General features: G+C 32.7%; 1 protein-coding gene across 1 annotated transcript in view; it reads left to right on the plus strand.

Moving 5' to 3' along the window:
• LOC124358486 (thyrotropin-releasing hormone receptor-like) overlaps positions 1 to 4144 on the plus strand; it is a 51258-nt gene extending 47114 nt beyond the window's left edge. The window contains exon 6 of the mRNA XM_046810779.1: positions 1505 to 4144. Within this exon, the coding sequence (XP_046666735.1) occupies positions 1505 to 1739 (235 nt within the window). The 3' untranslated portion in view covers positions 1740 to 4144. The remainder of the gene's footprint in view (positions 1 to 1504) is intronic.
• The last annotated feature ends 11659 nt before the right edge of the window (positions 4145 to 15803 follow it).

Below are 15803 nucleotides of genomic sequence, written 5' to 3' on the forward strand. Positions count from 1 at the left end.
TGATGTAACATCTACCTCATTCTATGATGTTATTACATTACATTAATATTTAATAATAATTTCTTAATTAAAAACAACGTATTTTATTAAATTCATTACGTGTTTGAATATTTACAGGCATTATGAATGTTTTATTAGCGAGAAATATCGCTCGAGGTCTTACGTTTTTCACAAAAGATGTAATTGTAGACAGTTTGTTCAAGAATTCCTGAGAGATAAGTCACCGAACTTCCGAGAAAAAGTTTGTTTCAAGGACAAATAACGGAATATATCACTTTGGCACGTTAACCTTTTAATAAAGTTATAAATACAGTAGATGTTCAGCTGCTTCAGTCCTCATAAAAGTGAGATTTAACCTGTCCTTATACAGAATTGTTTCTTTACTGTTTCTAAAACTGTTAAATTGCTTAATAGTATATTTCATAGTTATTCACTTTACTTCGTTTGCATGATATAATTTGAAATGTCCTAACTGTACATTTTATGTGCAGTAGGTATTTATTCACCAGATATTAATGCACCACAAGACGTGTCTTTCATGCACAATTTCCAAAGTCCACAGATAAAATATTTAACGAGATTTCGTGACATATGATACATTTAAATTTTTTTTTCTTTAAGTTAGGTTACAAGTTAGGTTTTCAAACTTACTCCAATCTCGGACCGTTGTTATCGCCGGCGTTGGATAAGTATTAAAACTTGCTTTACACACAAAAAGGTAAATCATTATTTACTTTATTATCCAATATTTTTGAAAGGAAGTCCATTTTTCCAACTAATTTTAAGAGTCTCACATAACTCAACCACATATTTTGTGAAAGCGAAACATTTTCATTTGCTTGCGGAGTAAATAACAAGCACACCACATACGCAATGTGTGCTTCATAATTTCAGAGCACTTCAATTATATTGGTACTTTTCACTTACTTACCTAGCTACAAAATTAGGATCTCGAGGCTTTGTTTATTCAAAAAAACGTGTTATAAAACAACTTTAAGTTTCTTTTAGTTTAACTGAAAACTTGGGAATAAATTAAACAGTTTGTGTCCTCAGTTTCGCCTCAGAACATACAATAATCCAGAATAAAGTATTAAACAACCTCAGATTTTGCAACGAATAACGAGTTAAACATGAACACAGCTAGTCTGAATTGATTCGAGACGCTGGCACAAGTGAACCATAGTATGTATTGATCTAATTTATAACATATTGCTGAAATGATAGTATCGCTCACGATTTCGTACATCCCGTGTGTTCTGTTAAACTGAAACATTTAGAATATATACCTGTAGTAAGATCTGCTAAAATGAATGTAAATAATATCGTATATGATTAATCAGCATATATAGATTGAACCTTGATACTACGAGACACTATTATAAACAACACTTTAATTGCGATCTCATTTATGTAATAATCCTACTTACTATCAATACCGTATTTACAATTAACGTACATTGTATACAAACATTTAACCGCTATTACGACCATATTTCTGTTTCAGCTACGTGATCCGGCTGTACGTGTTTGTTTGCTTCTCCCTGTGGCGACAGACGACCCCGGACACTCTGTGGTGCATGCAACAGTTCTTCATGCTGCTCTACTACACCAACTTCAGCATCAACTTCCTGCTGTACTCCATGTGTGGCATCACGTTCCGTCGATGTCTGTGGCAGCTGATCCGCAACAAGCTCAAGATTGTCACGCGCTACCATTGTGACATTCTCATCCACAGATGAGGCCCGCAGATGTACATGGACTCGCTATAAATATCGTCGATGTCTGTGGCAGCTGATCCGCAACAAGCTCAAGATTGTCACTCGCTACCATTGTGACATTCCCATCCACAGATGAGGCCCGCAGATGTACATGGACTCGCTATAAATATCGCCGGTGTCTGTGGCAGCTGATCCTCAACAAGCTCAAGATTGTCACTCGCTATCATTGTGACATTCCCATCCACAGATGAGGCCCGCAGATGTACATGGACTTGCTATAAATATCGCCGGTGTCTGTGGCAGCTGATCCGCAACAAGCTCAAGATTGTCACTCGCTACCATTGTGACATTCCCATCCACAGATGAGGCCCGCAGATGTACATGGACTCGCTATAAATATCGTCGATGTCTGTGGCAGCTGATCCGCAACAAGCTCAAGATTGTCACTCGCTACCATTGTGACATTCCCATCCACAGATGAGGCCCGCAGATGTACATGGACTCGCTATAAATATCGTCGATGTCTGTGGCAGCTGATCCGCAACAAGCTCAAGATTATCACGCGCTACCATTGTGACATTCTCATCCACAGATGAGGCCCGCAGATGTACATGGACTCGCTATAAATATCGCCGGTGTCTGTGGCAGCTGATCCTCAACAAGCTCAAGATTATCACGCGCTACCATTGTGACATTCCCATCCACAGATGAGGCCCGCAGATGTACATGGACTCGCTATTAATATCGCCGGTGTCTGTGGCAGCTGATCCGCAACAAGCTCAAGATTGTCACTCGCTACCATTGTGACATTCTCATCCACAGAGGAGGCCCGCAGATGTACATTGACCTGCTATAAGTATCGTGGGGGCTTTTTATTCGTCGATTAACTCTAATGTTAAAGAGCTAATCTAATGTTAAAGTCTTTGAGTTACTTAAACATCTGGTGATGTATGTAAACGCTCTACAACAATGATCATGTTTTCATTCGCAATTTATCCGATATTAAATAAAAATTATAACCACAAATTTGCCTGGACTCGTTATAATTATCTTCGGGCCTCTGCTATTCGACGGTTAATCCTAATGACAGCAATTAGTCTTTCGCTACTATTGCTTTGTTCCTAACTTCATATGAGACTCATTGAGCATTCACTATCACCATCGGAGCTCTTTCAATTATATTATTAATCTAATAATACACAATACATAACATAATATATGTAAACTGTTAATATCAAGTGATTCAAAACGTGTGTGTGTCGATTACATTCGGAGTTAAGCCAGAAATATCTCTTTTTGGTATCCTGAAAATAGCTAGTGAAAGGTCCCTAATACTATTTTCACTAAACATAAACATTTTCTTGATTTTTTAACTAATATGCCAAAATATTGATCAGTAAATATCGCTTCTTCATTTCAAGAATGTAATATGTAATATAAGACGATGTTAGTAACCAATTCCTAAAAGCAACCTATAAGATTAAATTATATTACCACTAAAAAAAATAACGAGAATCTAAATTTTGTATCCAAATTACTAGATTATAAGGTAACCAAACAGATACAGATGATTTTAAGATTTTATAATGTTAATACTATATTCTGAAATTAAATTTTGTGGTAATGATTAACTAGAAAAATATTTAGAAATAATTAATCTGAAAAATGGTATATTTATTAACCCCAGTGATATTTCTAAATAAAATGATGATGTACCCTGAGGATTCTTCACGATAGTACCTACCATTTATCTATCAGAATTTAGTTTCATATCACGTATTTGTATAGACAATTGTTTAAGAAATCCAGTGATATAACAGTTTGTAAAATTAATTTCAGTCTGTAGATCATGGCGATAACGAAATTGTTTTAATTCATTTTACATTCCTTGTTTTATTATAATATTTAGAAATGTACAATGTTAGAAGGGAATACAAATATAGAAATATTTGTATAATGGGTTAAGTCAGTTCTTGAACATAAACATGAAACTTTCTTGCGTTCTACCTCAGAGCTTACCCTTTAAGATAATTTATTATTTAAGTTCCGTACGTTATCCTGGTTATGTTTGTCTTGACTTAACAGATGTTGGCCACGTACTTGCCTATCACTTAGTTAAGGAACTTTAAAATTATTGAAAACCTCTTCATATCTTTCTGTTATAGCAAGAATGACTTTGAGCTTATGAATTCTACTTTTGTACACCACATTCACGTTTCATACGTTTACATACGCAGAGTTCAAAATTTTATAAAACAATAAATAATCTCGAATCTTTAATAATTTGTGCAGTTCAAGTGTATACAAATAGCCTATTATTGTAAACGTATACAACACTGAATTGTCAAAAAATAGAAAAAGAAAAACTGAAAACCCATGCAGTTAGTAAGAAAACCAGGGTACATTCAAAGTTTGTTCTCTGGATACTAAAGTATATTTTTGAGTAATATTAAATAAATACTGTCAGCCAGTAATTTTTAAATGATATTACTGAAATATTAATTAAAAACATTAAGAACATTATGTTCATTGTATGTATATTTATGTTAAATAACGCGAAAATCAGCCTACTATTTTATGTCATTATTACAAGATGTTCATGGTATGTAAATTTATCTTAAATAACACAAAAATCAGCGTACTATTTTATGTCATTATTACAACATAAAGCATACGGACTTTTTAGTTGCCTTCCCTGATAAGATTTATAATCATTTAATATAATTAAGACTTTAATTTTGGATTAAAACCTAGATTTCCTATTTAGTTATCACACAGATGGCCAAACTGCCCCTTGAGCTTTTGACCCTAAAAACAATAGGGTTCTTCCTCGAATCTAGAATAAACTACATACCAGTTTTCAAGTGTCTGTGACATTCCTATCCAGTTATCGCACCGACGAATTGCCCGGCGATTGTTTTACCTTTAACTTATCTTCCTTGCACTACGAGAGACGTTTCTATTACGTTTTAGGCCTAAAGGACTTTTCAACACAGACGAACGTGCAAAGACACGATTTCAAAAATGCCGACTCGTGTCATTTGTAACTAGCGAGGTATTTTCAGTTATTAGCCCTTGAATTACATATACATTAATTATTATAATATTTAGTATCTCATCACTCACATAAACCTACACTGAAGCTATGAGGGTTGACCTGCCATAATTGTTATCGGAGCAGAATCAAAATTATAATATTAAATATAACACGCCTTTACAACGAGGCGCTTAAGCTGGAGTTCTAATATCTGTTACAGACTAGATATATCGCAGTTGTAGTTATGCACGTAAAAATTAGTGTAATAAACCAATCATATTCCAACTACTTCAAAACACACACATACAAACAATTGTATGACTAGTTGGTTTAGTTTCTCATTTTGTATGTACATAAACAATAAGAAACCGCTGATATTCTGTTTAAACGCTAACCTCAATACTAAAAACACACACACAACTTCTATCTCTGATTGTGTAACAAGCTATGAGAAGATGTACTATCCAATGTGTAAATTTGTTTTACCCATTTTTCGCGTTGTTTAGCTACAAATGAACGAAATATTAACTATAAACGTATTACAGAAATATACTGAAAATTATATGAGTACGCTATGTTAATAAATAGACGGAACATTTAAATATCCAACAAAGTAAGGTCATTATTTATCCTAAGGATATTGGAATGGATATTGGACAAATGATTTAGCATGTTAGTGCTATCTACAATTCGTCGTACATAACTAAACTTTTCATTTTCTGTCACACAATCGTGTAATAGATATAATAGGCTATTTCAAAGTCAAAGTTACAACGATATTAAGCACTAAATGAATGTAATCGTACTGTTTATAGTACAAGGTAGAAGTACGCCATACCACGAGTGCAACATTATCTAATCTATAACTATTTTTATTCTAGAGATGCTCTGTGGGCAGATAGACAGACAGGTAATCATTCCGAAAGGAATTTACGTAATTAATACGCTTAGCCGAATTCCATGGTTGGAGATGCACTATCATAGAACGCATTCCTGTGCATTTAGGATTGATGTTTCATCTAGAATTTAAAACCTAATTTGCCTGAATCTTTCTCGAAATATACTGACATGTGATACATTCAAATTTTGTTCCTTTATTTAGGTTTCATAATACTCTTTGGATAGTAACAGTAATGGGGGAACTAGACAGATTCTACAATGAAAGTGTGCATACTGAAATCAAATCTTGTCGCCAACTTTTTACATTGACTATCCATTAAAGTTAAAAGCATGGATAGGTCCTGCTCAACCTTCAATGGACAAAGATAGAAAAATGAAACTCAGGAGACCCCTCTAGAAAACAAAAGCGCACTGTTTCCCTAAATGGGCTTTTTGCGGAATAGTTTAAAATTTGTAAATGTTAAGTTACAGTAACACTAGTAATTACAATTAGGTGAGCTATAAAACTGCAAAAACTTACTAACCTAGTTTTTATATCAGACGTTCAATCAAACTGCTGTCCCGGGGACAATTTGGCAATGCCCAAGTCTGTTGTAGAGACTTAAAACGGCACGCTGTATAAATTCACGTGGGATGTTTTTAATTTCCGCTACTATTCTGCCCTTAAGGTCATTAATGCTCTGGGGTTTCGTTTCATAGACGTTTTAATGTGACCCCACACAAAGTAGCCAAGTGGAGATAGATCTAACGATCTTGGTGACCACTCGATACTTCCTCTTCCGCCTATTTAGCTATTTGGAAAAATATTGTTTACATACTCACGGACATGCAGACTAAAGTGTGGAGATGCTGTATCCTACTGGAACCAACATCATTACAGTTGTTGGTTGCTACTTGGATAGCTGAATAAACCTGTTATTGTAACATTTCCTGGTAAAACTCGGCATTAAGGTTTCCATCAATAAAAATGGCCCAACTGATCCCTCACAGTGCTAAGCCAACCATTTAATTTTCAGGGTGCTGGCTACGTTGCTCTCTCATCCAATGAAAGTTAACATCAGGCCAATAACGTGCATTTTGTCTGTTAATGTTACCTTTTGAAAGTTGCTTCATCTGAGAAAGCAATATTGTTTAATCTAATTGTATTATCATCAATTTTTTACATCACTTTTATACAAAATTCTACTCGACTATGAAAATCGTCCTCACTTAGGTCATGGACTAAATGTAGTGATAATGGGGTTTACAATTTTTACAACATTTACAATTTTGAGACCCCACTCCCCAGAATCGAGTTTTGGGAAAATGGGCAAACCTTTAACAGTAACTAGAAAGTTCACTTTTATTTCTTAGAAAGGTGTCCCAAGTTCCATCCTTCCATCTTTATCCAACAAAACCTAAACAGTGTTTCCATTCGTGGGAAAACATTTTAACAGGTGATTGTAGACCTAAAAACCAAAGCCAAAAAATCATATAGACATATGTCGGGAAATTCAATGTTAGAGAGATAAGGCTAGCGAAAGAATTTGTCCAGATTTTCACTCCGGGGATTAAATGAAACCGACTTAAACCATAAGAATGGTAATTAAAAGAAACATTTTATCGTTTCAGATTAACTTTGACCTAAATCATTTAATAAACTAGGTCCCAGCGCTACAAGTCTCTTAGTTTGTATGATAAATTAAGTAAAAACAAAAGTATATTGTCAAGAAACACGTTTTTTACGTTTGAGGTGTTACCATTTCATTAAATGGCTAACAAATGCATAAAATCCAACTGTAGGGAATTTAATTCTGAGAAAATTAATTTAAAAGGCTATTAGCAAACAAATTCTCAATTAATGAATTTCAATTTAATGAAAATTTTATTACCCTCCAAAAAAGTAACAATACTGTATTATAATAATAAAATATAAGCTGATACAAATTAAATTTGCCATCATAATACTTCTCTAAATAAAACAACTACTTTCCTTAAAATAAAAATAAGATTAAAAATTTCTCCATTACAGTCTGTACACTTCTTAACACGCTTCCGAATAATTTGTGTCGTTATTGTAATAACACCGCTGTAATAACAGCGTAAAAAATTCGAGTAATTAGTTCATATGTATGTATTACCTGTCACTTTGTAAACTTTACATCTAACCCCATATTCAATAGTGGCGTAAGGTCTGGAGATCTGGGCGGCCAGTTAATAACTCTTTCAGCATCACTTGTCTGCAAAGAGTTAATTTTAAAATTCTCTAACTCGATGAACATTATACGAAGGAGCGTCATCATGTTGAAAATACATATTCATTCGTGTTAAATGTGATATATTTTCCATATAAGTAAACAATTCACTACTTATAAATTCCATGTATGTTTCTGCTACAAGTCAGTTCTCTAATATGAAAGGGCCAAATAGTTCATTAGCTACAATACCACACCACTCATTGACTGAAAATCTGCGCTGAAACTTATTGTCCGTTGTAGCATGAGGATTCTCATCTGACCAATGATGGAAATTCCTGGTGTTTTAACACCATCACGAGTATATGTAGCTTCGTCAGTAAACAATGTAGTAGAAACAATACGACGTTGCAATTTAATCCATTCACAGAACTGCAGCATTGACTCCTGCCTGAAGTGTTGCACTTTTGGTACATGAAATGGATACAATCCGTGTAAGTATAAAGTTCACAACGTACGATTTATTGCGATATTGAGTTGCACAGATATTCTTCGCTAAGTTGTAGTGGAACTAGTTCAACAGCTAGAAAAATACTCTCAGCAGTATCTTCTTGTTGAAGCCCTCGATCAGATAAATGATTGCTGTAGGAAAGTAACCAGTCTCACGAATATTAACGATATCTGCGTATTCGGTGTAAGAAAATGCTCGAGGCATTATTAAAACAAATGTGATACGAAACCACAAAATTTCTTTAGAAAAATCGAGTTTAAAATTGTTGATAAACACAGTAAATGCTAAATAGAATTTGAAATAAATTTTTCTCACAGAATAATATGCAATAAAATTAATCACAGCTAAAGTAACGAAGCCCCTACGAATTAGTCATACACTGTTTAAGCAGCTAAACATTAACAGTGATCAGTGCTATTAACTTAATAAAATAGTAATAAAGTAATCTATATATAAATGAATGTTTGTATGTTTGTGCTTTATAGAATCGTAAACTATGTGGCCGATCATTATGAAAATTTGTATGTATATGTATTTTTCCCGCTGAGAAGGTTTTATATGTTACGCCCATTGATGTAACTCGCCACCAGATGGCGCTGCAAAAGATAAAAGTTTTCAAATCGCCTGCACATAATAAACTGAAATTGCAAGGCAGTTACGTATATTTAACTGCCAAATACTATTTTAAGGCGCTAAGTAATTATGTGTATTTGTCTTTAAAATAAGTTTTTGGTTGAACTTAAAGGTTGAGTGTTAGACCACTTTATAATAAAGGACATGTACGTGTACATTACACTTTTGATAGATTTTCATGATCGTGACATCAAGAAAACTTTAAATTGGTGATGGAAATATAATTTACTTGAACCAGAAATGCTCTTACACGGGCAAAGCTTACGAAAAGCGTGCGAAGCAGCTAGTAGGTAATAAAATTTAATTTGAACTGATCAACTGGCATGCTACAGTAACAGCTATTTTTATTGCATTTAGTATGTTCAAAGTGCACTTGCTTCAGTGTTTGTTCTCTTTCAATTAAATTTGAATAAGATAATTTATAATGTATTTACTATTGCTTTTATTTATATCTATGTTCTCATAATAAAATTCTCTACAATTTTTGTCCTTGGATGTTATACATTTGTTAACCATTTAATAAAATGTTAGCGCCTCAAACGTAAACAAATATTTTTTTTTTATTTTGTGTAAATGAAAATGAATTACAAAACACAATTGATATACACTTTTTATTGTCTGATGAATGGGCTCTTCGAACAGTGTTATTATATCGGTAATTTTGTCTGTGTCAAAACTTTATTAATAAGAGCTATGTATTAATACACTGTATATAACTCTAAGTATTGCCAGTTGCTAACGTGGAAAATTGGGCATAGGACCACAAATCATGTACACTCTCATCATTTAGCCAATGTATAACACCAATATTTACCAACCAAGTCAGTTCAAGAATCAACTATTGTGAGACGGAATGATTCATTACAATAAAGTATCAAGCGGGATCCAATTAAAATTAAACTATCAGTAGCATGTTTTAAACTTTATAACTACATCGGAAATGTACTTATGAAACTTATAATCTGTTGAAGTTACAATTTTAAATTATTATTTTGTACTATATTGTTTTCCATAATGTCTTAATTATAAATATGTATTTTCCATCAAATTTGGAATGTTTATATACTTGTACGCTCTCAATAGTCTTCACGTGTCTCTCACTAATAAACAATTAAACAATGAAGTAATTACATGTTTATAGCTTTTCTTCATGGCCATCACGTTTTTTGGTATATGGGTCCATGTATGTGTACTATCACATTAATGTTTAATTAATCTTTTCTTATGACCAACTAGAGAATAAAAACGTAGGTGTGCATAACTAAAGGAATTATAATCTCAACAGCATTTGTATTGTAATAATCATTTTTCATAAGATGAGGATCAAGGCGAATCCAAGCGTGCAAAGAACTTTAGAGTACTCAAGATTGAAATAGCATTTTACTGTTAAAACTACATGTTTTGTGTCTAATTAAGCTTAATGGTTTTTATAGTTTAGACACATCGATATGATCCAGACTTTTTAAGATGTTGTAATAATTGTTATCTTTTTACAAATTAATAAATAATATTATTTTTCAACTTGTGTTTTTTTTATTGGACCATTTCACCAGTAGCATAGAGATCAATTACTCTAAGATCAAAGAAATCTCAGGTCTTTTCCGTAAAGTAACCTCAATTACGAAAAATGTTATTCCATATAATCTACATACACTGTAAGATAAAACCATGAAAATGTTAGATGTAACTTTTGTTAAACTTTAGTTTACATTTAATAGCTTCCACAAAGAAACTTTTGGAAATTATATCTTAAAAAATATTCTTAAAACCGGAAAGTTACATTCAACTAATTCTTGTACACCTGTTGTATCTTAACAACTTGCACATGCTTATTATTGTTTACCGTAATACTTTGCTCGAGATTAATATTGTTTTCTACTAACACCTTGCTCAATCTGATTATTGTTTATCAATAACATTGGACTAGCTGATTGTTATAATCTAGCAGCTAGATCATCGAACATTTCCTTAATTATTTTTACAGCTTCGTGAAAGAGGTAGCTCACACAGTAATGGTATGGAGGTGAAGAGTAGAGCCATCCAAGCTAAAAGTAATTTTCCAATCTATATTCCTAGATCCAGGTCTAGCACACAGCAGTTTAGCATCGCTTGATGAGGGTCATATGTCGGTGTGAATACGCAGTCTTGTACGTGTAAAGTGTTCAGGCCTCGAATCCTGCAGATTATTCACCGTAAGTGATGTTTTGTCTTTGTTTTTTACAGTAAAAAACTATTCCTCTCCACACCTTATTTTTTGTCTGAGATTCAATAAATTCTATAATTGGAGGAACTTTGAGGAACTCCTCAATAACGAAACTTAAACATACAGACCTTTACATGTGCTCTTTACAGCAAAAACATCGAATGTGTTTTTTAAACCATCGTTAATGAAAACATAATACACACTAGAAGGTGGAAAAAGAATAAGAACTCATTCCTGTATTTTTAAACAATCCGACATTTAATGCTCAGGTTTTTACCTTCTGTGATGTTACTAAAATTAAATTAATCTACAATTATAATTATTTCAGTCTTTTACTTACAAAACATCTTCATCTGATCTAATTGCGACTTTACCTTTATAACTACGAGGGTCATTCAATAATTAAAGAGACAAACAGATCTGGGGAAAATCTTATGGTGGGGTAATTTTGGTACTTTTATACCTTTAAGTTGGTATCAGTGGGATAAGCCCTGGTCAGCTGATTGATTAACATTGTTGGTTTTATAACCTCAAAAATACATATAATTACATATGGCAAGTCCGCTGAAAATTCCACTTTAGTTGAATGACGTTTTATTATTTTTATTTTACTTGGTGAAGGTGAATATATAATCTAGAATGACTACAGTGTACGGTGAAAATTGTTTGAATCGTGCAAATTTTTACAAGTGGGTAGAACAGATCAAAAGTGCCTGAGACTCAGTGACTGTTTAACATCGTCCTGGCCGACCAGTTTAAGTTTCAACTCCCTCACTGGAAAGTCGAATTGATGACGTAATTCGTGCTGACCGCCGAGTTCTTGTGGAAATGATAGTTGAAAAAGTTCATAAAATTATTAAAAACAAGTTGAATGCAGCAAAACATGTGCAAGATGGGTCCTAAAAGAGCTGACACGGCTACACAAGGAAACAAGATTGAGAGTGTGCACAGAGCTACAGGAACGTTATGAAAGAGAAGGTGAGCTTTTTCTCAACAAAATGTTAACATGTGATGAAACTTGGGTTCAATATCATATGCCAGATCCAACAAGGCAAAGCACGTAATGGAAACACATCAGCTCACCTGGCAGGAAAAACTCAAAACCCAAGCATCAGCAGGAAGTCATGTTGACGGTATTTTGGGATGCTGAAGGTCTGGTTTCTTGTAATTATCTTGAAGAGCAGCGTACATATAACAGCCAATACTACTCGGATATGCTTTTGAACGAAGTGAAGCCAGCCATGAGAGAGAAACGTCGTGGATCTCAGAGAAGAAGTGTGATTCTTCAACAAGACAATGCACGTCCTCATACTGCACAACTAACCCGAGATACCATTAACAAAATGGGCTGGGAAGTACTGCCTCATCCCCCTTACAGTCCCGATTTAGCAGCAAGTGATTTCCACCTGTTTGGTCCGCTGAAGGAAGCATTTCTTGGAAAGACGTTTCAGGATAACGAGGACTTCAAGAAATTTGTGGAAAGTATGCGCAAAGTCCAAGATAAATAATTCTTTGCAGCTGGTATAAACAACTTTTGGTTCGTTTGAACAAGTGCATAAATGTTCAAGGGGATTATGGTGAAAAGTAGTAAATGTGTTGTTTTGTAAAAAAAAATTATTTCCTCTCTAGACCTGTTTGTCTCTTCAATTATTGAATGACCCTAGAAATACTCGTAGGATGAAGAGGTGAGTTTACTTAGATTGAAGATATATCGTGATATGTATTTTGTAGCTAACACCGCTTCACCATATATTTTTCCGAGTTAGTAATTACTATAATTTCATAAATGAAACATAATTTCTATAATGAGCATAATTATTAAACAGGTTTTTCAATATAAGTTTTGTTAATTCTGTTTGGTAAGTCATAAAGAGTGTAACAATAAATTAATTTATTGGATTAATATATATATATATATATATAAATGGTTATAGAGTCTGCAACAGCAAATGAACTCTTTATCTAAATGAACTTCTGATGGAATCCCTAATCAGGATTTGCCTATTTTCCTATTAAAATTATATTTGATTTGTCATAATAGAATTTTATATTATTTTAGGATACATTTGTAATGCTCATGTGATTTTGTCTTGCTACTAATATTTGTGTTTATTTAGGAAATAAATAATTCATTAATTTATTCATATATAGTTGTAATCTTCAGGTAGCCATCATTTAAAAACTAAAAAGAGTAATCAATAGTAGTTTTTTATAAATTATATTTTTTGCAACTTATTTCATTGTAATGTCTGCAAGCTTTTGAGAAAAAAGCTACTCAGGAAAATACCAAAATTGACAGAAGTAGCATTGTTATTGCTACTTCTTGCATTATTGCTATGCATTTAATCAATGCTATTTTTCGTTAATCGCAATAAGTAACACAACCAGCAACACATATGGTACTTGGTAAAGTTGGGAAACGTGGAGAGGTGCGAGAGAAGATAATTTATGGTATTTCAGTATTCACCTTTATCATTCCTGATCAATGGAAACGTAGAGCGAATGTTCTAAAGCTCTGATGCTTATCTGATGCTTATCTCTATATTTTATGTGGGGATGAATGCCATGCAGTGTGGTAGGTACAGTGTTTAATCATTTAAAGCTTTGCTGTAGGATAACACTGTTTACACATAATTTTCTCAGTTAATAAATCTGTACATACTTATACGCAATTTATAAAAGCTTCGTAACTATTTGCCAATAAGAATAAAATTTATGCGTGTGTTTGTGTGTGTGTTCAACAATATCATTACATAAAAAAAGATTTCCAGAACTACTATTTAAAAGTTTCAATATAAATTAAATAATACTATTGATGTTATGATCTTGCAATAGTTTGCTGTCCTTTGCGTATCCAACTTTACTATTAACTAAGTGAATGTCTGAAACTCGTCTTGACAGTTTGAACAACAACAACAAAAATTAATTGTGATTTATTTTACTGCAGAAAATTACTGCAACACATATTACTCTGAAATAATGATAATTGATTGGCGAATGATTTAAACTGTTATATTATGTAATGTATTAAAATAATATACCATTACCTTTAAAGTCGAAAATATTATTAGTCGATGAAACATGTTACCGTTTAAAAGTCCAATTAGTAATTAACGTAATTATAAAACAATAACTGCTGAAATATAATCAATCAAGATTGTATAGTTTATTTTGAAACATATAAATGATAATTTAATATAATAAATGTTTTCCCAGTGGTGTTCCGACTCCTTATATCTAATTAGGAATCAGTTATTTACTAATGTATTCTAATTATATCTTTGTCTATACTTTTGTGACTGTTCGTTAACACGTGACTGAGTGTAATTGTATGTGGTTACGTGCTTATCATGTAGTTATGGGTCTCTTAATAGTTTAGAATTTATTGTCTAGACGAGACAGAGACGTAAAGAAAAAACAAACATATGTTACCAAACCCATGCTCACTACGAGACGCAGGGTTCGTGTTAAGTCATTTTATCAGTTATGAGCTAAATCAAACCCGCATTTTATAGCTAGTTATTATAATATATTTCCAAATTCAAATTATTCCTAAATACAATTTTGCATACAGGAAGTCTCAAGTAAATGTTGTATTTTTTAATTCATGTCAATTAATTTTATCTTTCCCAGCAACTAAAAACGCAACAAAAACAAATAGTAGTGAATATTAGTGTTCTTACTTATTACATTGAGTATTGGTGGACTCAACGTAATGTTGAAAAGAAGTCATCACTGTCTAATGCTAAAAAAAAATGTTTTACATTATAACATTTATTCGACACTAAAATGTGTGTTAAATGACCTTAAAACGACCTTCACATTGCAAATTCATGCTTAAGCCAAAACTGTCTCCAAATGGAGATGCACAGCTAAATGAAAAGTTTAAATTTTTCAGGTTTTTTAAAATTTTGATCTTGTAAGGATTTTTTAATTTCAAACGTCCAAATACGTAAATTGCTAGTTTTTTATTATAAATGCTCTAATGAATAGATTACATGAGTCCATCTGAATGTGACCAAATGATTTAAATTTTCCAAATGACTAACGAAGTCCAAAATAAATAAGATGAGTCTATACTGAGAGCTCCATTAAAGCACATTTCTCGGAATTTCTATTAATATGTACATTCCAGTATAGTGGTGCGCGGGAGCACACTGGTTAGTACAATAGAGTCAATATGAACTGAACTAAATATTAACCTACCAGTTGTTTGAGTATTAACTCGAAAATTCTCTTTCTAATTAATTGCCTATAATAAATCATTTCTAATTTTATTTTACGCTTTCTAGTGAAGGCTGAACGGAATTGTGTGACAACGTATGAATTACTTAAGACCAATTTGGTGCAAATTTTGAATACACAACATTATAAAAAGTCTTTGGTTTGGCACTAATAAGCATTCACTAAATTTTAGTAACCGTTCTTCACTTATGATCATTATAAAACTTTTGGAATGTTTTTGTAATAAGAGGTCATTGCTTATTTAGTATTTGATGAATTTTTTCCGGTGAGTTTCTTATTGAATAATTTTAATTTCACATTAATATTTTATCTGTATCTTTTATAACAATGATGAAATGTATGATGAGAAATAGTCAAAGTAAATATTATAATACTACACGTT

Source organism: Homalodisca vitripennis, chromosome 3 (assembly GCF_021130785.1).
Source record: "Homalodisca vitripennis isolate AUS2020 chromosome 3, UT_GWSS_2.1, whole genome shotgun sequence".
NCBI classification, from domain to species: domain Eukaryota; kingdom Metazoa; phylum Arthropoda; class Insecta; order Hemiptera; family Cicadellidae; genus Homalodisca; species Homalodisca vitripennis.